A 21,496-nucleotide genomic window follows, 5' to 3' on the forward strand; every position below is an offset into this window, starting at 1 on the left:
CTCTCTGAGAATGTGACCTTGAGTAAACACTTGAAAGAGGGGATGGAGCAGCCATGTGTGTTTTTAGAGGAAGAGAAAATTTAAACTGTGCAAATGACCCTGAGATAGAAACATAACCTAGGGTATTAGACAATAAAGAAGCCAGTGTGGCTAAAGCACCCTGATTTATATATTACATTTGATTGTTTTGTTGTCAGTACCTTTTCAAAATATAAAACACTTCCTCCACATTTTTTTCTTTGCATGACATTAACTTTTAGTTGACAACCTAGCCATCAAGTATCCCACATTTTTGTTTCTCCGACTTTTTTCTTCATGGTTATCATTTAGCTTGTTCCTAAATCTCCTGTATTTTGTAACTGAAAGTTAGGTCTAATGACTTCATTAGATTACATTTACACATTTTTTGCAAGGAGATTTTGTAGGTGATGCTGTGTACTTCATATTGTGTCACAGTAGATAGTACGTAATGGCAGGTTGTCCGTTTATTAGTGATGCTGCAATTGATCACTTATGAGGTGATGACCATTGAACCTTTTTGTAAAAGTACTTTTCCCTTTGCACATATCAAGTATTTTAGTACTTTGTTAACATTCTGCTTATGCCACTCAACTTACCATTCAACAGTTTTAATATCCATTGATGATCTCTTTCTGAAATTTTGGATTTATTTTGAATATAGAAGCTAGTGTGGCCTGAAGTCTGGAAGTAGGATATTCTATATCAATCATTTATGAGTTAAAGGATGTTGGTCTCTTATGGGACATAGTAATTAAGCATCCCTAAACAAAAGAGTTACGCCTCAAGAGAGTGAGGGGCAAACAATTCTTTTTTTGTTTCCTATTGTGAATAAACCCACCAGTAAATCACACCGGAAACAAGTCATTTTTGTCCAGTAGTCATATTTTCAGTATTTGAGTATACATCACATCTCTATTTTGTCCATCATCATCATAACTATCTTAGTTAGGCGCTCTCTACATTCCCCCTTCATTTTTGGATCTGTTGCAGTGATAAGTCTCCTTGCTCCATTTCCTTCACCTTTACTTCTGATTATTCTCCATGGTGGAACCAGAAATAATTTTTTTTTTTTCTCACAAAATCATTAATTGATTTTTTTTATTTTTATTTTATTTTTATTTTTTTATTGTTATGTTAATCACCATATATTACATCATTAGTTTTTGGTGCAGTGTTCCATGATTCATTGTTTGTTCATAACACCCAGTGCTCCATGCAGAACGTGCCCTCCTCAATACCCATCACCAGGCTAACCCATCCCCCTACCCCCCTCCCCTCTAGAACCCTCAGTTTGTTTTTCAGAGTCCATCATCTCTCATGGTTCGTCTCCCCCTCTGACATACTCCCCTTTTCTTTCTCTCCTGTTATCTTCTTCTTTTTCTTTTTTCTTAAAATATGTTGCGTTATTTGTTTCAGAAGTACAGAACTGTGATTCAACAGTCTTGCACAATTCACAGCGCTCACCGTAGCACATACCCTCCCCAATGTCTATCACCCAGCCACCCCCTCCCTCCCACCCCCAACCACTCCAGTAACACTCAGTTTGTTTCCTGAGATTAAGAATTCCTCATATCAGTGAGGTCATGTGATACATGTCTTTCTCTGATTGACTTATTTCACTCAGCATAACACCCTCCAGTTCCATCCACGTCGTTGCAAATGGCAAGATCTCATTCCTTTTGATGGCTGCATAATATTCCATTGTGTATATATACCACAGCTTCTTTATCCATTCATCTGTCGATGGGCATCTTGGCTCTTTCCACAGTTTGGCTATTGTGGACATTGCTGCTATAAACATTGGGGTACACGTACCCCTTCGGGTCCCTACATTTGTATCTTTGTGGTAAATACCCAGTAGTGCAATTGCTGGATCGAACGGTAGCTCTAATTTCAACTGTTTGAGGAACCTCCATACTGTTTCCCAGAGGGGTTGCACCAGCTTGCATTCCCACCAACAGTGTAGGAGGGTTCCCCTTTCTCCACATCCCCGCCAACATCTGTCGTTCCCTGACTTGTTAATTTTAGCCATTCTGACGGGTGTGAGGTGGTATCTCATTGAGGTTTTGATTTGGATTTCCCTGATGCCAAGCGATGTTGAGCACTTTTTCATGTGCCTGTTGGCCATTTGGATGTCTTCTTTGGAGAAATGTCTGTTCATGTCTTCTGCCCATTTCTTGATTGGATTATTTGTTCTTTGGGTGTTGAGTTTGATAAGTTCTTTATAGATTTTGGATACTAGCCCTTTATCTGATATGTCATTTGCAAATATTTTCTCCCATTCTGTCGGTTGTCTTTTGGTTTTGTGGACTGTTTCTTTTGCTGTGCAGAAGCTTTTTATCTTGATGAAATCCCAATAGTTCATTTTTGCCCTGGCTTCCCGTGCCTTTGGCGATGTTTCTAGGAAGAAGTTGCTGCGGCTAAGGTCGAAAAGGTTGCTACCTGTGTTCTCCTTTAGGATTTGGATGGACTCCTGTCTCACGTTTAGGTCTTTCAACCATTTGGAGTCTATTTTTGTGTGTGGTGTAAGGAAATGGTCCAGTTTCATTCTTCTGCATGTGGCTGTCCAATTTTCCCAACACCATTTGTTGAAGAGACTGTCTCTTTTCCATTGGACATTCTTTCCTGCTTTGTCAAAGATTAGTTGACCATAGAGTTGAGGGTCCATTTCTGGGCTCTCGATTCTGTTCCATTGATCTATGTGTCTGTTTTTGTGCCAGTACCATACTGTCTTGATGATGACAGCTTTGTAATAGAGCTGGAAGTCCGGAATTGTGATGCTGCCAGCTTTGCTTTTCTTTTTCAGTATTCCTCTGGCTATTCTGGGTCTCTTCTGGTTCCATACAAATTTTAGGATTATTTGTTCCATTTCTTTGAAAAAAGTGGATGGTATTTTGATGGGGATTTCATTGAATGTGTAGATTGCTCTAGGTAGCATTGACATCTTCACAATGTTGATTCTCCCAATCCATGAGCATGGAACGTTTTTCCATTTCTTTGTGTCTTCTTCAATTTCTTTCCTGAGTATTTTATAGTTTTCTGAGTACAGATCCTTTGCCTCTTTGGTTAGATTTATTCCTAGGTATCTAATGGTTTTGGGTGCAATTGTAAATGGGATCGACTCCTTGATTTGTCTATCCTCTGTCTTGTTGTTGGTGTATACGAATGCCACTGATTTCTGTGCATTGATTTTATATCCTGCTACTTTACTGAATTCCTGTATGAGTTCTAGCAGTTTTGGGGTGGAGTCTTTTGGGTTTTCCACGTACAGTATCATATCATCTGCAAAGAGTGAGAGTTTGACTTCCTCTTTGCCGATTTGGATGCCTTTGATTTCTTTTTGTTGTCTAATTGCTGTGGCTAGGACTTCTAATACTATGTTGAATAGCAGTGGTGAGAGTGGACATCCCTGCCGCGTTCCTGACCTTAGGGGAAAAGCTCTCAGCCTTTCCCCATTGAGGATGATATTCGCTGTAGGTTTTTCATAGATGGCTTTTATGATATTGAGGTATGTACCCTCTATCCCTATACTCTGAAGAGTTTTGATCAAGAAAGGATGCTGTACTTTGTCAAATGCTTTTTCTGCATCGATTGAGAGGATCATATGATTCTTGTTCTTTCTTTTGTTCATGTATTGTATCACGTTGATTGATTTGCGGATGTTGAACCAGCCTTGCAGCCCAGGGATAAATCCCACTTGGTCATGGTGAATAATCCTTTTAATGTACTGTTGGATCCTATTGGCTAGTATTTTGGTGAGAATTTTTGCATCCATGTTCATCAAGGATATTGGTCTGTAATTCTCTTTTTTGATGGGGTCTTTGTATGGTTTTGGGATCAAGGTAATGCTGGCCTCATAAAATGAGTTTGGAAGTTTCCCTTCCATTTCTATTTTTTGGAACAGTTTCAGGAGAATAGGTATTAATTCTTCTTGAAATGTCTGATAGAATTCCCCTGGGAAGCCATCTGGCCCTGGGCTTTTGTTTCTTGGGAGATTTTTGATGACTGTTTCAATTTCCTTAGTGGTTATAGGTCTGTTCAGGTTTTCTATTTCTTCCTGGTTCAATTTTGGTAGTTGATACATCTCTAGGAATGCACCCATTTCTTCCAGGTTATCTAATTTGCTGGCATAGAGTTGCTCATAATATGTTCTTATAATTGTTTGTATTTCTTTGGTGTTGGTTGTGATCTCTCCTCTTTCATTCATGATTTTGTTGATTTGGGTCATTTCTCTTTTCTTTTTGATCAGTCTGGCCAGGGGTTTATCAATCTTGTTAATTCTTTCAAAGAACCAGCTCCTAGTTTCGTTGATCTGTTCTACTGTTCTTTTGGTTTCTAGTTCATTGATTTCTGCTCTGATCTTTATGATTTCTCTTCTCCTGCTGGGTTTAGGCTTTCTTTGCTGTTCTTTCTCCAGCTCCTTTAGGTGTAGGGTTAGGTTGTGTATTTGAGACCTTTCTTGTTTCTTGAGAAAGGCTTGTATTGCTATATACTTTCCTCTCAGGACTGCCTTTGCTGTATCCCAAAGATTTTGAACAGTTGTGTTTTCATTTTCATTGGTTTCCATGAATTTTTTTAATTCTTCTTTAATTTCTTGGTTGACCCATTCATTCTTTAGTAGGATGCTCTTTAGCCTCCATGTATTTGAGTTCTTTCCGACTTTCCTCTTGTGGTTGAGTTCTAGTTTCAAAGCATTGTGGTCTGAAAATATGCAGGGAATGATCCCAATCTTTTGGTACCGATTGAGACCTGATTTGTGACCTAGGATGTGATCAATTCTGGAGAATGTTCCATGGGCACTAGAGAAGAATGTGTATTCCTTTGCTTTGGGATGGAATGTTCTGAATATGTCTGTGAAGTCCATTTGGTCCAGTGTGTCATTTAAAGTCTTTATATCCTTGTTGATCTTTTGCTTAGATGATCTGTCCATTTCAGTCAGAGGGGTGTTAAAGTCCCCCACTATTATTGTATTGTTGTCAATGTGTTTCTTTGCTGTTGTTATTAATTGTCTTATATAATTGGCTGCTCCCATGTTCGGGGCATAGATATTTACAATTGTTAGATCTTCTTGTTGGATAGACCCTTTAAGTAGGATATAGTGTCCTTCCTCATCTCTTATTACAGTCTTTGGTTTAAAATCTAGTTTGTCTGATATAAGGATTGCCACCCCAGCTTTCTTTTGATGTCTATTAGCATGGTAAATGGTTTTCCACCCCCTCACTTTCAATCTGGGGGTGTCTTTGGGTCTAAAATGAGTCTCTTGCAGACAGCATATTGATGGGTCTTGTTTTTTAATCCAATCTGATAGCCTGTGTCTTTTGATTGGGGCATTTAGCCCATTTACATTCAGGGTAACTATTGAAAGATATGAATTTAGTACCATTGTATTACCTGTAAGGTGACTGTTAACTGTCTGTTGTCTGTGTTCGTTTCTGCTCTTTGCTGCTTTTAGGTTCTCTCTTTGCTTACAGGACCCCTCTCAATATTTCTTGGAGGGCTGGTTTCGTGTTTGCAAATTCCTTTAGTTTTTGTTTGTTCTGGAAGCTTTTTATCTCTCCTTCTATTTTCAATGATAGCCTAGGTGGATATAGTATTCTTGGCTGCATATTTTTCTCGTTTAGTGCTCTGAAGATATCTTGCCAGTCCTTTCTGGCCTGCCAGGTCTCTGTGGATAGGTCTGTTGCCAATCTAATGTTTCTACCATTGTAGGTTACATATCTCTTCTCCCGAGCTGCTTTCAGGATTTTCTCTTTGTCTCTGAGACTCGTAAGTTTTACTATTAGATGTCGGGGTGTTGACCTATTATTATTGATTTTGAGAGGGGTTCTCTGTGCCTCCTGGATTTTAATGCCTGTTTCCTTCCTCACATTAGGGAAGTTCTCTGCTATAATTTGCTCCAATATACCTTCTGCCCCTCTCTCTCTCTCTTCTTCTTCTGGGATCCCAATTATTCTAATGTTGTTTCGTCTTATCATATCACTTATCTCTCGAATTCTGCCCTCGTGATCCTGTAGTTGTTTCTCTCTCTTTTTCTCAGCCTCTTTATTTTCCATCATTTGGTCTTCTATATCGCTGATTCTCTCTTCTGCCTCATTTATCCTAGCATTTAGTGCCCTCATTTTTGATTGCACCTCATCAATAGCCTTTTTGATTTCGATTTGGTTAGATTTTAGTTGTTTTATTTCTCCAGAAAGGGTTTCTCTAATAACTTCCACGCTTTTTTCAAGCCCAGCTAGTATCTTTAAAGTCATGATTCTGAACTCTAGGTCCGACATTGTACTAATGTCTGTATTGAGTAGGTCCCTGGCTGACAGTACTACCTCTTGTTCTTTTTGCTGAGGTGATTTCTTTCGTCTTGTCATTTTGTCCAGAGGAGAATAGATGAATGAGAGAACAAAATGCTAAGAGGTTTACAACATCCCCAGCAAATATACTGTGTACAAATCAGAAAAGACCTGAAACCAGGGGAAAAGAAAGGGAAAGAAAGAAAAAAGAAAGAGAAAAAGAAAAAAAAGATAAGAACAAAAACAAAACAATACAAAAAAGGCAGAATATGATCAAATATGATCAGGCTAGTGCATAGATCAGTGCCACACACTAGATTTTGGGCGTATTTTGGTCTGTTAGAAAAAAGTGCCTCCTAAAATTTTAAAGGAAGAAAGACATATATGTACAAAATAAGGGTTGATACAACGAAGGGATGGAAGATGACTGTAAAGATGAAAATTATAAAAGATTTTATAAAAGGACTTGGTAAGATAAGTTGTTTGAAAAGAGAAAGAAGATTTAAGAAAAAAAAAAAAAGGAAAAAGGGAGAGAATGTGATCAGGCAGGAGACTAGAACAAAGCCATACACTAGTGATTTAGGGTATATTTTGATCTGTTAGAAGAAACTGTACCTCAAAATTTTAAAGAGAGAACAACTTATATATATATGCCAAAAATAAGGGTAATTACTATGAAGGGATAAAATATGACTCTAAAAATGAAAAATAAAAAATGTTTTTTTTTTTTAAAAGGGATTTATAAGATGTTGGTTGAAAAAGGGAAAAAGAAAAATAAAAAAAAACAGTCAACAAAAATTAACTTTGATGAAATAATGAATCATGGTAAAAAAAAAAAAAAAGGAAAAAAAAAAAAAAGCCATGAATCTATGTGCAGTATTCCCCTAGCGCTGGAGTTCTCCTATTCTCCTTGATCGATCAACTTGGTCTTGGCTTGCTGGCTGTTTGTGCTGATCTTCTGGGGGAGGGGCCTGTTGCTGTGGTTTCCAAATGTCTTTGCCGGAGGTGGAATTGCCCCGCCCTTGTGGGTCCCGGCTAAGGAAGCTGCTCCGGTTTGCTCTCAGGAGCTTTTGTTCCCTGCAAGCTCTCGGTACCGCTTTGGAGGACCAGGGCAGAAATGGTGGCCTCCCAATCTCCGCCCGGAGGAGCCGAGACCTCGGGGCCCCGCTCCTCAGTGTGCCCCCAGAGAAAAGCAGTCACTTCCGTGTCCCCGGACTCCGGCCGCACTCCGTGCTCACCTGGCCTGTGACCGAGCGTTTCTATCTCTGGCACCTGACCCCGCGCTGAGTCTCCAAACCCAGCAGATCCCTGCAGTGCATTCCTGCACCGCTCCTCCCCGGGAAGGAAGGGGAGTCTCCCCGGATCTGCCACTTGTTGGGTCCCTGCTGGGGGAGCCGTGCCCCGACTGGGCCGCAGATCACAGTTTATGGCCACCCCGAGCTGAGAGCCCACGACTCTGCTCCGTATCTGCAGCCGGCTTCCCTGCTCCGATACCTGGGAGCTCTGGCGCACTCAGGCACCCCCGGTCTCTCTGTGACCCCGAGGGTCCTGAGACCCCACTGTCCCGCGAGGGCTCCACCCCCCGCTTAGCCACTGCAGCGACGTCCCTCCGCGGAGCCGACTTCTAAAAGTTCCGATTTTGTGCTCCGCGGCTCTAGCACTTGCCAGAAGCGGCCGACGGAGGGCCCCTCCCCCGCCGTCTCTCCTCCCGACTATCCCCTCGGATTCACTTCTCCGCACGCCCTACCTTCCAGTAAGTGGTCGCTTCTCTGTTCAGAGAGTTGTTGCTACTCTCCTCTTCGACCTCCTGTTGAGTTCGTAGGTGTTCAGAATGGTTTGATCCCTATTCAGCTGAATTCCTGAGACCAGACGAAATCCAGGTCTCCTACTCCTCCGCCATCTTGCCCAGAAATATTTTTTAAAGCCTACATCTGTTCATGATCCTTACTTGCTCAAAATTTTTCAGTGGCCACCCATTGCCTCCAGAATAAAGCTTGGCTTTATTATAATGAAGGCTTTATATAAAAAGAAGGTTCCCTATGATCTGGCCCCATCTTTTATCTTGGTTACCACCACAAAATCTGGTTTAGGTTGCCAAACTTAAAGCAGTTCCATATTCTCGTTGTATCTTTGTTTTATATGAATTTGCTAATCTTACTGCTTAGAATGCTGTTGACCCTATTTCTCCTGCCCAGTTGCCTCTGCAGAAAATGGAGATTCCTTCCTAAGTAGTACTGTGTACCCTCATAACATTCCTGTCATTGTACTTAATTTACTTGTTTATTTTTTATGTGTCCTTCTTTTCAACTAGCAGTTCTGTGGAGGATGGGGGAAACAGGAAGAAGTCGGCCAAAGAGTATAAACTTCCAACTATAAGATGAATAAGTTCTGAGGATCTAATGTACAGAATGGTGATTATAGTTAATAGTACTGTGTTATATATATAAAAGTTGTTAAGAGAGTAGATCTTCAGTGCTCTCACCAAAAAATAAGAAATGGGTAATATAATGTAACAGGATGTGTTAAGCTAATGCTCTGGTGTTAATCATTTTGCAGTATATAAATGTATTATATCAACTTCTTTTATACCTTAAACTTACATAGTATTATGTATCAATTAAATCCCAATAAGTCTAGAAAAAAATAAAATAGAAGTTCTTAGAAGAAGATTCTTGGTGTGCTCATCTTTGTATGCCAAGAATTAGTGCCTGGATCATATTTATTGCTCAGTAAATACATGAGTAGATGAATGGTTGGGTGGATGGATACTTTCTCCAAATAAGTGTTTACAGATCTGTTTTAAGCAACAGTAGTATATATCCTTGGGTAAGTCTGTTGAAATTAGGTAACCAAAAGCCAATGTTTCACCAAAAATAGGTGACATTTTTTTTGTGACATTGTCCATCAGTTGAGTTAAACAATTCTCTTGGATTTACTCTTAAAGAGTATTTTATCTCTTTTGATATGTATAGTTTGTGACCAAATTGGGTTCCCAAATATCAAATGCTTAGGGATTATGCAGTTAGCCTTCCACTTCTGTCACCTACATGAGCTCTACCTTGCAGTGGACATCTCATAGATTGTTGTTCTCATTTCAGAGGCTCTAAATTTTGTAGTTTTTTTTGCTGGCTCTTATCTCTGAACTGTGGTACCCTTTTCCTTTTATTCCTCCATCAATGTCCCCAAAACCTCTAAAATAAACTTTTCCGTTAGTTGCTTGTCATCCATTTGGGAATAGAACCCCAAAGTTCTTCCTTGGAAGAACAATCACTAGACATTCCTTCTGTCCCCCAAGGTTCCTGTGGTAAACCAGGTGAAGCTCCATTATAGAGTTAAGAATTCATGGACTTTACAGTCCCAGAATCAGAACCCTGTAGCTCTGTGATCTAGGACAAGTTCTTAAGATCTTATTTCTTTCATCTTTATACACACTAGTAGTCACCACAGTATATAGATAATACAAAATTATGGATTTGAAAAGTGCATGCCAAAAAAATGCTGGTTATATTATCTTTACATGAAAATTTCTCCCCTTGTATTCATCTGAAGGTATTTGTAGAAATTACTTTCTTACTGGATCTTTTTGGTTTGCTCTGTATTATCCTAGCGGATTTCTGCCTGATATTCTTCCCACCCTGAGCTTCTGTCTGCCTTTCTATACCTGTTTGTTGGATATGGTTTACCTTTGCATTTGTTTATTCAATAAATTCCTTGCGCAAAGTATCATAGTAAGACTGCACTCACAGAATTTAAATATTAGTTGTGGATAAGCTCTTTAGGCTACTTGATTATTAACTTTATTTTGTTATTATTTTCTTAGCTCTCCTAAAAAAAATTACTGCTTTGTGAAGGAAGTTAGTTTTCAATATCCCATTACCCTTCATTAACTAGACAGTTCTTTTCTCCCTCTCTTTTTTTTTTAAGATTTATTTATTAGAGAGAGAGCATGCACAAGCAGGAGGGGCGGAGGGAGAGAGAAGAGTTGGCTGCTTAACTGACTGTGGCACCCAGGTGCCCCACTAGACAGTTCTTTTCACATGACATGTATAAATGTGCCTAACAAGGACAGATTTATAACTGGTATTACAGTAAAGCAAGAAACTGCCTTTTGAGGTAGATACAGGAGATTTTTCTTTTTTAAAAGGGTTTTTTCCCTTTTGAAAAAAAAATTATTTATTTATTTTAGAGAGAGAACGTGTGCACACGAATATGAGCAGGGGGGAGGGGCAGAGGGAGAATGAGAGAATCTCAGGCAACTCCCTGCTGATTGTGGAGGCCAAGGGTGGGCTAGCTCTCAAGACCCTTGAGATCATGACATGAGCCAAAATCAAGAGTTGGATGCTCAACTGACTGAACCAGCCAGGCACCCCCAAAAGGGTTTTTCCTTTTAATCATAATATTTGCACATGGTACAAAAATTGAAAAGGATAAAATGGTATACGTTGTCAGTTTAGTTAGGAATTGAATTAGTTTTATGTTCTGTTGTTGATGTCATTGTCTTTAGTGAACCACAGTCTTCAGATTTCTCTAGTGGTGGGCTGCTGTTGCATTATGTGTAGGATACCCAGAGGGGTTTTCTCAGTGTTCATGCTGTACCCTCAGCTTTCAGCTCTCTCTGTTCTCCTGTGACACAGGGTACTCCTACGCCATACTCCTGCCCCTCCTTCTGGTGGTAGACTGGTGTTGCTTATTGCCTGGTAATATAATGAAGGTATGGGGATTCTTTATTGTCCTAGTGCTAAGTCTTAAGCATGACTTTTGTGCCTGGAGCTACTGAGGGACCTTTGCTTTCCTGACCATTATGTCTGTGGCTGGCCTCAGGTGGAGTTCTCTGTCTCCCAATACTAGCAGATCTCTGTTTGATATTGGTATTAGGATTCAGGGTCCAGGACAGTGTTTTGTCTTAATCTCTCTCCCAGATGGAGGATTTTTTCCTTCTCCTGGCTACAGTGGGTCTTTGCCTGTGCTGTGGTGGTGACTCAGTTTGCTGACCTACCTCCATCAGATTAAGTGTTTTAATTTGCAGGGGACAAAAGTCTGGAGAAGCGAGCTGGGCTTCTTACCATTCCCCCAGCAATTGAAGATCATCCCCTGCGGGTCTGCACCATCAAGAGAGGTGCTCTCTGTTCTGCTCTATCTCATAATTTGCTTAAAATACCCAATTGAGGTCTGTGAAAAAGAGCTTTTTTTGAGTGAGTGCAAAGTCCTCGTTCTACCGAACTAGCCCACACTTCATCTTTGATAGTTCATTAAAATTTCAAGTTCATTTCTTACCCACTTTTTTGGAGACCTTTTCCTCTTAGGCTCTACCACAGATGATATAGCTTATTTGTTTCATGTCTTCTTGGAGGGGCTTATTCTTTGGAATGATAGCTAATTCAGCTCAAGATGGGCTCAAGAAAAGTTTATCTTTTTTTCTATGGATTCAGCTTTTTCTCATTGTTGGTAGCCTTCTACATTCTAAATGGAAGCCAAACCCTATTGTTATGCTTTCAACTTGCTTTTAATGTTGTTTTTTTTTTTTTTATACAAGAGTTGCTTTTATGTGGGTGAATCTGTTGGTCTTCTATGACTTCTGGTTTTTGTATTGTATTTAGTAAAAGACTTCCTCACCCTGAGAATATCCTCCCATGTTTTTATTTCTTTTTTCCTGAATGTTTTTAAGTGTTTTGATTCATTAGGAATTAACTTTGGGGTAAGGTACAATCTAATTTTCTTTCTAATGAACCGCCAATTATCCCAAAATCATTCGCTGAATAATTCATTTTCCCACTGCTTATAATTCTACTTAATAGTAGGACTGAAATTGTCTGTGAGTAGCAGAAAATCTGACCAACAGTGGCTTGAATTCACAGGAGTAAATTTGTCTTATGCAAAATAAATTTGGGAGTAGACAAAACATGGTTGTTACTGCATCTCAGCAGAGTGAAGACCTAGACTTTTTTTCATCCTTCTATCATTTTTATCTGCATACTTGTCCCTTTGTAGTTGCAAAATCACTGTTGAACATCCACATGAGTTCTAGATCATTGAGAGAGGAAGGGACTAAAGAGGTCATACTTGCCTAGTGTGGCCATTTTAAAAGGCTTTTCCAGAAGGCCCATCTAGCAAGTTACATGTTTTTTCCTCAGATATTTCTTACACAATATTTTCCAGGCTACTAAGGTATCTCCTATCATTAGTAGGACTGTTCTTTCCTTCAATTCATCAACTGAATTTTTTAATTTTGAAAGAGAATATTAGATGTATTCAGCTCCATGTTCATTGCACATTACCCAAGATGTGGAAACAGCCTAAGTGTCTATTCAGTGGATGAGTGGATAAAGAAAATGTGGCATATATATATATATATATATATATGAATGATACACACAACAGAGTATTATTCAGCCATTAAAAAAGAAAGGAAATCTTGCCATTATGACAACATGGATGGACCTTGATGGCATTATGCTAAATGAAATAAGACAGAAAAGGACAAATACCATATGCTCTCACTTACATGGGGAATCAAAAAACCCAAAAATCAACAAAAAACCCCACTGAGCTCATAGATAGAACGGATTAGTGATTGCCAGTGGTAGGAGGTTTGGGGACAGGCAAATGGGTCAAAAGGTATAAACTTCAGTTATAAAATATGTAAGTCATAGGGATATAATGAGCAGCATGATGACTATAGTTAATGCTATTTTACATATTTGAAAGTTGCTGAGAGAGTAGCTCTTAAAAGTTTTCATTACAAGAAAAAGAATTTCTGTAACTGTATGGTGACAGATGTTAATTAGATTCATTGTGGTAATCATTTCACAATATCTACAAATACTGAATCATTATATTGTATACCTGAAACTAATACAATGTTATATGTGAATTATACCTCAAAAAATAAATCAGTAAATAAAATATTTTAGCCTTAAAGTTTTTTTATTTTGATTTGTGCTACATTTGAATCTTCTGAAGTATTTTAGTTTTTTATTATTTACTTCTGAGTGCTTATTTTTCTGCCTTTCCTCTTGCTTGCTGTTGGCTTGTTTAGATGGGTTATTGAGATAAATTTTATTCTTTGTTGTTGTGGAGGAGCACTAAATGGCTGAATCTCACAGTTGGTATAAAGCAGGAGAAGCTCTACACTAATGAGCTTTTGTGATACAGAAGCAGCAGCAGCCTGTTGAGATACCTTTGAGAAGAAGCATCTCACCTTTCCACTCTTTTATCCTCTCCCGTCTACCTCTGACACTCCCAATCTCAAGGACTAGGAAGATTCAGCCAGCTGTTCCTTGCTCTTGGAGTTTTCTGTTATTCTAAGTATTACACTAGTTTTCTTTCCTGAGATACCAACACAGCCCAAGCCTTCCCTCATAACTAATTTTCTAGCAGCAGTTTGGTTTAGCAAAAGCAAACAGCCAGAAATTCAGAATATTCAGATACTGTGTTCACAGAATTTCTCACTCTCTACCTTGTGAATTTATATTTCTCCACCAAAATGTTTTAGGCTAGAGTGGGAAACCTCTAACTGTGTTCAGTGTCATTTTCATGTTGTTTTTTGTTTGTTTATTTAGTGTTTCATCTGTTGCATATAACACCCAGTGTTCATTATATCAAGTACCCTCTTTATTGCCCATCATCCCATTACCCCATTCAGTTTCATGTTTTAAACAAGATGACACAATCTGGTAATACCAAGAGCCCATACTAGATTTCTTTTCTTTGAAAAGTTAATAAGTCTGCTCTATAAAATACAGTTAATAGAACATTTATAGTAAAATTGGAAGAAATAAGGTTGCAGTTTCAGATGCAAAAAAAATTAGTTTTGGACTTCATAATGAAATACTTTTGAAATTCTCAATTCTTTTTTTTTAATCTTTTTTTTTTAAGATTTTGTTTATTTATTTGACAGAGAGAGACACAGCGAGAGAGGGAACACAAGCAGGGGGAGTGGGAGAGGGAGAAGCAGGCTCCCTGCTGAGCAGGGAGCCCGATGCGGGGCTCGATCCCAGGACCCCGGGATCATGACCCGAGCTGAAGGCAGACGCTTAATGACTGAGCCACCCAGGCGCCCCTGAAATTCTCAATTTTTAAAAATTCTATTTTAAAGAATTGAAAGATGCTATGTGGTACTGAAATCCTGATTACTTCGATCTGAATTCAATCACAAATATCCTTTCTAGTCTACACTTCTTTAATTTTTTTTTTGTTTTTACTTCAAATTATCTCAACTAGGACCCAAATATAACAACATGGGAACTATTTTTTTTGAATGTTGGCTTAGAATAATGAATTAAATACTTGTTCTGATTAACAGATTTGAGCACTTCATGAATTATTTAGTTGTGGAAGATCAAAACAAACAATAAATAGAAAGCTATCAGCGTACCTGTGTAAGTCACCTTCAATATCTGTCCACATCTACTTTTGAGAAGAAAATGTTCCTTTATAGGTAGGAAAGAAAACTTTGATCAAATTGATATCATATGTCAAATTTAATATGTTCTTTTTATTCCTTTTAGGACAGTGGTGATTATCCCCTTACCATGCCTGGGCCTCAATGGAAAAAATTTCGTTCGAACTTTTGTGAATTTATTGGAGTCCTGATTCGACAGTGTCAGTATAGCATAATTTATGATGAGTATATGATGGACACAGTAATCTCCCTTTTGACTGGTTTGTCAGACTCCCAGGTCAGAGCTTTTAGGCATACAAGTACCCTTGCTGGTAAGTAACCAACATTTTATTTCTTTCTCATTTAGTTTTGTTAAATATGTACTATTGCTGTTTAAATGTATTTAGATTAAGTATTAATTTAATTACTGTGCTCCTGAAAAAATACCATCCCTTCCCTCCCCCAGATTCATCTGAATGGCTTGTGTTATCTGTTTAGGTAAGATGTATGCCTATTTTGATTACTGGCATTTGATTGCCTTGAGAATGAAAATTGAAAATTTCTGGCAAATTTCAGCAAATCTCTCTCTCTCAACGTTTAATTATTTTAATACATCATTATATTATAATCCAAGAAATTTTAGGAGTCCACTAGGCCATATTCTTTGGTAAACCCCAAAATTAGTAGTTGAAATTCCAAATTCATAGTATTTTTTTCACTTAATTACATTGCTTTTATTGCTCATTATTATTACACATAAGTATGTAAATGTTTATATATTTGAAACAATTCTACCTAATTGCAATTGCTATGTAGCCAGCATTCTTCCTCTTCCTACTGCTGTAATAACCTGAGTATATCTAGATATAGTATCTTTGAAATCAGTTCATTTAGGGAGGCTAGCTGATCTGAAGAATTGATGGATTAGTTTTCACTCTTTCATTTTATAATTATCTAGAGAACTTCTCAGCCAAGTGCATTTATTTTTTTCTTGTTTCTCCATAACAAGGCAATTTCATTAATTTAGCAATTGTTCTGTTTTCCCTCAACTACTTTAACTATGCTTACCTAAAATGACTGTTCTTTTTCATCTGTGATGTAGAGTGTGCACGTGTGTGTACATGCACATGTGTGTAAATACTCCCAGATTACATCCTTTTTAGTAGCAGTAACTTTGTATTCATCTTACACGTTACAATGACAAACACCAGATTTAATTTCATTAATTGCATTTCATCTTGCATTTAAATTAAATTTCTCATTTATTAAATATATTTAAATCATTGGTTCTCAAACTTTTGCATGCACCAGAATCATCTATAGGGCTTATTGAAACAGATTGCATGGCCTTACCCCCAGAGTTTAACAGATTTTAGATTATGCTGATGCTGATGCTTTGGGGAATACGCATTGCGAACACGTGGTTTAAAATCTTGTCATTTTCTGGCTTAATCTATTGCTTAAAGCCAAAATGATAGTATTACCTAGGGTCATCCATGTTTTTTTCCACTCCTCTTTTTTCTTTTCCTTATTTTCCCCCCTACTTAATGTAGTTGATCTATATTAGTGTCCACTATTCTCTTAGTTACATGTCTGTATGAAACACAGTTTATTTTCAAGAGTAACATTTTCCTTATTATTAGGAAAAGAGGAAGATCTACCCAATTTTATCTTTTTATAAAAAGGTAAAATAAAAATACAGTTTATTGCTGAAAAAATTTCTGTACAGAACAAACACCAAACAGTTTAAATTCTGTGTTTTTAGAGTATCTTCTTCCTCATTATTGGGAAGGAGAAGAGATCTTTTAAAAGGTACTGCAAATACACTATTATTTTTAAATTATCTGATTATTACGCATTTTTTCTTTCTAATTTCATGACTTTTAGCATCTTAATTTTAGTTTGCTTTTTTCTTTTTTACTTTATATATTCCATTTAGTTTTGAACTTATTTTCCTCTACGGACAGTAATGCCCATTTAGCTGGTTGTCAGATGCATAGTAAATGCAGCAGTTTGAAATAACAGAACTTAAACATAAGATAGAAATTGCTTCTGAATAGCCAAACTTGCTCTCATAAAAAGTTAATTTTTGTTTCATAAGACTAGGAGAGAAAGAGAAACAAGTGAATGGAGGGCAAATGTGAAATGCTCTCCTGCTGATAGAATTATGAAATTTCATAAAATTTCAAAAAGAAGACAAAAAATTTTGCTTACAATGTCGAGAGAGAGAGAGAGAGAGAACAAGAGAGAAGCCTAGAGGCTTCTCTGTTGGGGCAGGGTACTTTATTTTTCAGGGTACTTCTCTTTAATCCAGAAATCTGTGTGCATTCTGTATAAAAGATTAAACATGTGCCACATACTCCTAAGAACACAAGAGAAAGAATAGTGTAGAAATAAGCAGAACAGTTTTACTTTTAAAATGCCTCAGCTTCCTGAAAAATGCACTTTAATTCATTTGCGTTTGTCCTCCACTAGTAAATGAAGTATTACTGTATTTTACTGACCTCATAGTATATTTTACTGACTTCATTTCCCCTCTCTTTTCCATTGGCCCATTTTCAGTGACTTTTATTATTGTATTGTTTTCCCTGTATTTATCCTTCTGGCAACCTATATATGCTAATTTTACATATACTTAAATATATTTTAATTATAGCTTTCCTTCTATTCCTTTTGAGTTGAGTCGCTTCCTCCTCCTTCCAGTGCCTTTCTGCCTTTCTTTTCCTACAATTTGTGATCATGATAGCTTTTTAAACTACTTGATAAATGCCATTTTGTTTTCGTCTATGCTGTTTGTATATCATCATCTAGCCTATTTGAATTTGAAATTATTTTCAAAAATCAGATATCAAGAAAAATGGAAGGAAATCAACATTTTTTATTCTGATTTTTTAAAAGTGGAAACTTATTTTTCAAGTCATTTTAAAATTTACTTCAAAATATTATTATAATTGCTATATGTCTGTATTCATGATCATATCTTCCAAGGCTGAGTTTCATAAAATGTGGGACTTATCAATCACCTACCCTTCAACAAAGCACAGATCTTGCTGAGCACTTAAGTCCAGATTGGATAATAATTATCCGTATTTTCAAGGATTTTTTTTCCTCATCTTTGCCCTCCTCTCTGTTTTTTTTTTTTTAATGGTATGTATGCAAGGGGTAGATTAAAAGATAATCATTTTTATTCACTTTGCAGGACGAGTCTTGGGGACTAGATAAAATGGGCAGGAACATTTAATCCTCTGCTTCAAAGACTATGTGCATGGACAGTTACAAGGCAGTTATGGCCAGATATGATTATCGGCTTTGGAATAAAATGCTCCTTCACATTGCTTATATCTTAGCTGAGAAGAGAGACAATCAGGTTAGTTGTTCTGTAGGGTACAGATGTGATGAGTTCCAGAGCTTCATAAGTCATCAGAGCGGTCTTATCAGTAGTACTTTTAATTGGTTTTCCAAATAACGCATTTTCTTATACAGTTATATAATGTATCCCTATTGTCAGTATTTATGCATTGCATTTAATTGTGTACTTTTACCATATTTTTATTAAAAATTTTCATCATTCAGTAGTTCTTTAGGTCTATTTATTCTACAGTTAACAGTAGTCTCATTTTTCCATTGGAGGTAAACTGTATTTCCCCTTTTTTTGGAATTCTTTTTGTCATTAAATTGAAACAGACTGTTAGCTCTTATATCTTATATTTTCCTTATTTTTTTTTCTCTTCACTTAATTGGAATTTTAAAACATACCCATTTGTTTGACCTAGTGTTTTACATTGTAGTATAATTTTCATTAACTATTAATCTTTAGAATTAAATGCCCTTATTTCTATTCTAAATAGCTACCTCAGTTGAACATACTGCGAATATAATTTATATAAGTAACATTTTGTCATTATTTTGGTGTATTTAGAATTTGAGACTGAGCATATTTATTTATTCCCTAGTTTGATGAAATTTTCATGAGGAAATAGTCTCTTTTTTTCCCCAAGGTCAAAATTAGATAGGATTCCCTTTGTTTTGCCATTTTGTTGTTTGGTATTATGAAGATAATTCTACTCTCAGAGAGTCTATTTTTTAGATCTATAGTTAAATTATTTTTAGACGTTTGCTTTAAAAATGTATGCCAATACTTTACAGAGTGTTGATTTTGAATTTTTGTTAGATGGTAATTTGCAGGATAGGTAATATTGATTTAACTTTTTTATTTTTTGCTGTTTTCACACCTATATAATTTTCTCTGATGTTACAAATAGATTACTATTGACTACCACTCACTACTAAGGTGAAAATGCTAATTTGAACAAAGGGGGATTAAGAATACAAAATTTGTGTTAATAGTGTAGTGATTGATTCTAATTTTTGCTAAAGTGAATTCTGGGAAAATCAGAAAATGTGGTTAAGATCATCATATGACAGTAAAGTGGCCTCAGTATGCTGGGAGGCCAGTCTTCATCAGTAGTTAATAATAGGTCACTCTCAGATCCTTGAGGGAGTAAACATTTCTTTATACCTCATTGTTTAACATTTTCATGTTTACATATGGTTGATTTTATATTAACATATGATTCATTGTTGACTAACATTTCTAACCAAGTCAGAATCTCTGGACTTTTTTAGTCTAAGGAAAGATACTGTATATGAAATTGCTTTGTTCTCCAGTCACGGACTGAAAATCATTTTGCTTTAGTAAATTGACATCTTTTCTTTGGCTCTCAGTTGCTGAAACCATAAAAGATAGTGGTTCAAAAAATGGGTTCTGTGCCAGACTGTCCGGATCCATATCCCTCACTGCCTTTTACTAGTTGCGTAACTTGGACAAATCCTTAATTTACCTGGCCTCATTTTCTTTTCATGCAAAGTGAGGAAGATCATGATAGTTATCTAATTAAAAAGAGATTAGGAGAGCATGGACTAGTGCCTGACATTTAGTAAGCTGCTCCTATTACTCTGTAATGACAAAAAGAGCTAATAGTGTTGGCAATGTTTGACTTCATCCTGTTTTTACTCAGAATATATTGAACATCTACTCTTATTTTAGTAGTAAAAGGTATTGCAAGTGGGGAAATAAGAAACAAACAAATTACATCTTTCAAAAACTGCTATTAAGAAAACTAATAGCATGCGTTTTCATTTCACTTATTTTTTTAGCTCATCGGTCCCAAATTCTATTTATTAAATTCAATTAAGTATTTTATAACTCTGGGCTACACAGAGTACTTTTGGTTTCTGTGGTTAGGACTTGAAAAATTTAGGTCAGTCTGGCATCATCAAAACGTAGACTATAAAGTGTAAATAATCTCTTCTTCATATTTTTTGTTTTTTTAATTCTTCTAAAGTCTTACTTTCTCATTGCTTTATACTATTACTATTGCTTTTTTTTCTTTTTATCATTTTTGTTTTTCTTACCTCTCCTCTAGAGATAACACTTTCCAGTTTTCCAGGATTTGTATAGAGTAGACTTTAGGGTTCTCATGGGATTAATGCCCAATAATTACCGAATTCATGAGTGCCATTATATCTATAACATTACCCGTAAAATACAGTAAACTTAAAAATGGAATTATGGGGGGCGCCTGGGTGGCTCAGTCGTTAAGCATCTGCCTTCAGCTCAGGTCATGATCCCAAGGTCCTGGGATCAAGCCACACATCAGGCTCCCTCCTCTGCAGGAAGCCTGCTTCTTCTCTCCCAGTCCCCCTGCTTGTGTTCCCTCTCTCACAGTCTCTTTCTCTCTGTCAAATAAATAAAATAAAATCTTTTAAAAAATGCAATTATGTAATCTGTAAATAATTTATTTCCAATATGTAAATGTAAGTATTAGAAGTAATGTGTTAAGTTTTCTACTTTAAAGAACCTTCATTTTCTTTTTTATTTTGAACCTTCGTTTTCTTAGATTTATCTCTTTCTTTATCAAGTATGAAAATTAGCTTTCTTTTGGGGGCCAGTTTTTGTGAAGAAGTCATGATTTTAAAATCACTTTACAAACATTGCATATCTTTTACTCGTTACCTTGGTGACCTTAGACAACTTCTGTGCCTCACTTTTCTCATCTGTATACTATTAATACTAATAGTCCTATCTCAGGAATGTAAGGCTTAAATGAATTCATATTAAATGTTAACATATACAAGTCATTCAGTAATTGATATTCTAACTACAATAGAATGACAAAGCTTACTTGGCTTAGTTCTAAAGAGGGCAGAGAAATTGAGAACATTTTTTTTTGTGTATTTTTCATTAACATTTCCATGTTGTACATTAAAACATTTTCTGTGCATATAAAATTACTGTACTGATTATAGAGTATTAAGAAAAGGAGAAAAGTACAAAAATAAAATTAGCCATAATTATACCACCTCATCATTGTGCCCAGAACATATTGGTATTTCCTTTAAGTTTTTTCTCGTATGCATATTTATGAGGATTTTTTGTTTTATTTTAAAACAAATAATAGGATCAGTTTTGTAGCATGCATTTTCTGTGCTTTTAACTATTTATAATCATGTCTGATATGGCAGGTTCGTTTTCTACAATCTAGATGCCCTTTAAACTATTTAGCTTTTTTACCATTGTTTGGATCCTTTGTCTTTTTTTGGAGTCCCTATCATCTTTTGCTTTCCTTCCTAATTTATTCTCTCCTTTTTGGTTAGCTTGTTCTTTGATAAGGGGTTTTGGGGAAGTATGTATTTGAGACTTTACATTGCCTGAAAAGTATATTACATCCTCATGCTTAATTTTCTTCAAAGTTTTTCATCTAGCTTCCAGTGTTTCTGTTGAGAAGTCCAGTGCTGTTTCAACTTCTGA

At 36.6% G+C, this 21,496-nt stretch overlaps 1 protein-coding gene across 2 annotated transcripts in view; it reads left to right on the top strand.

Moving 5' to 3' along the window:
- Positions 1–21,496, top strand: part of STAG1 (STAG1 cohesin complex component) — a 423,203-nt gene that overhangs the window by 237,152 nt on the left and 164,555 nt on the right. For both annotated transcript variants that reach the window (XM_028099176.2, XM_028099177.2), the window contains exon 7: positions 14,813–15,017. In XM_028099176.2, the coding sequence (XP_027954977.1) occupies positions 14,813–15,017 (205 nt within the window). The remainder of the gene's footprint in view (positions 1–14,812; positions 15,018–21,496) is intronic.

This window comes from Eumetopias jubatus, unplaced genomic scaffold (genome assembly GCF_037043125.1).
Source record: "Eumetopias jubatus isolate StellerSeaLion01/CBP00866 unplaced genomic scaffold, mEumJub1_p1.0 scaffold_1, whole genome shotgun sequence".
In the NCBI taxonomy this organism is placed as follows: Eukaryota; Metazoa; Chordata; class Mammalia; order Carnivora; family Otariidae; genus Eumetopias; species Eumetopias jubatus.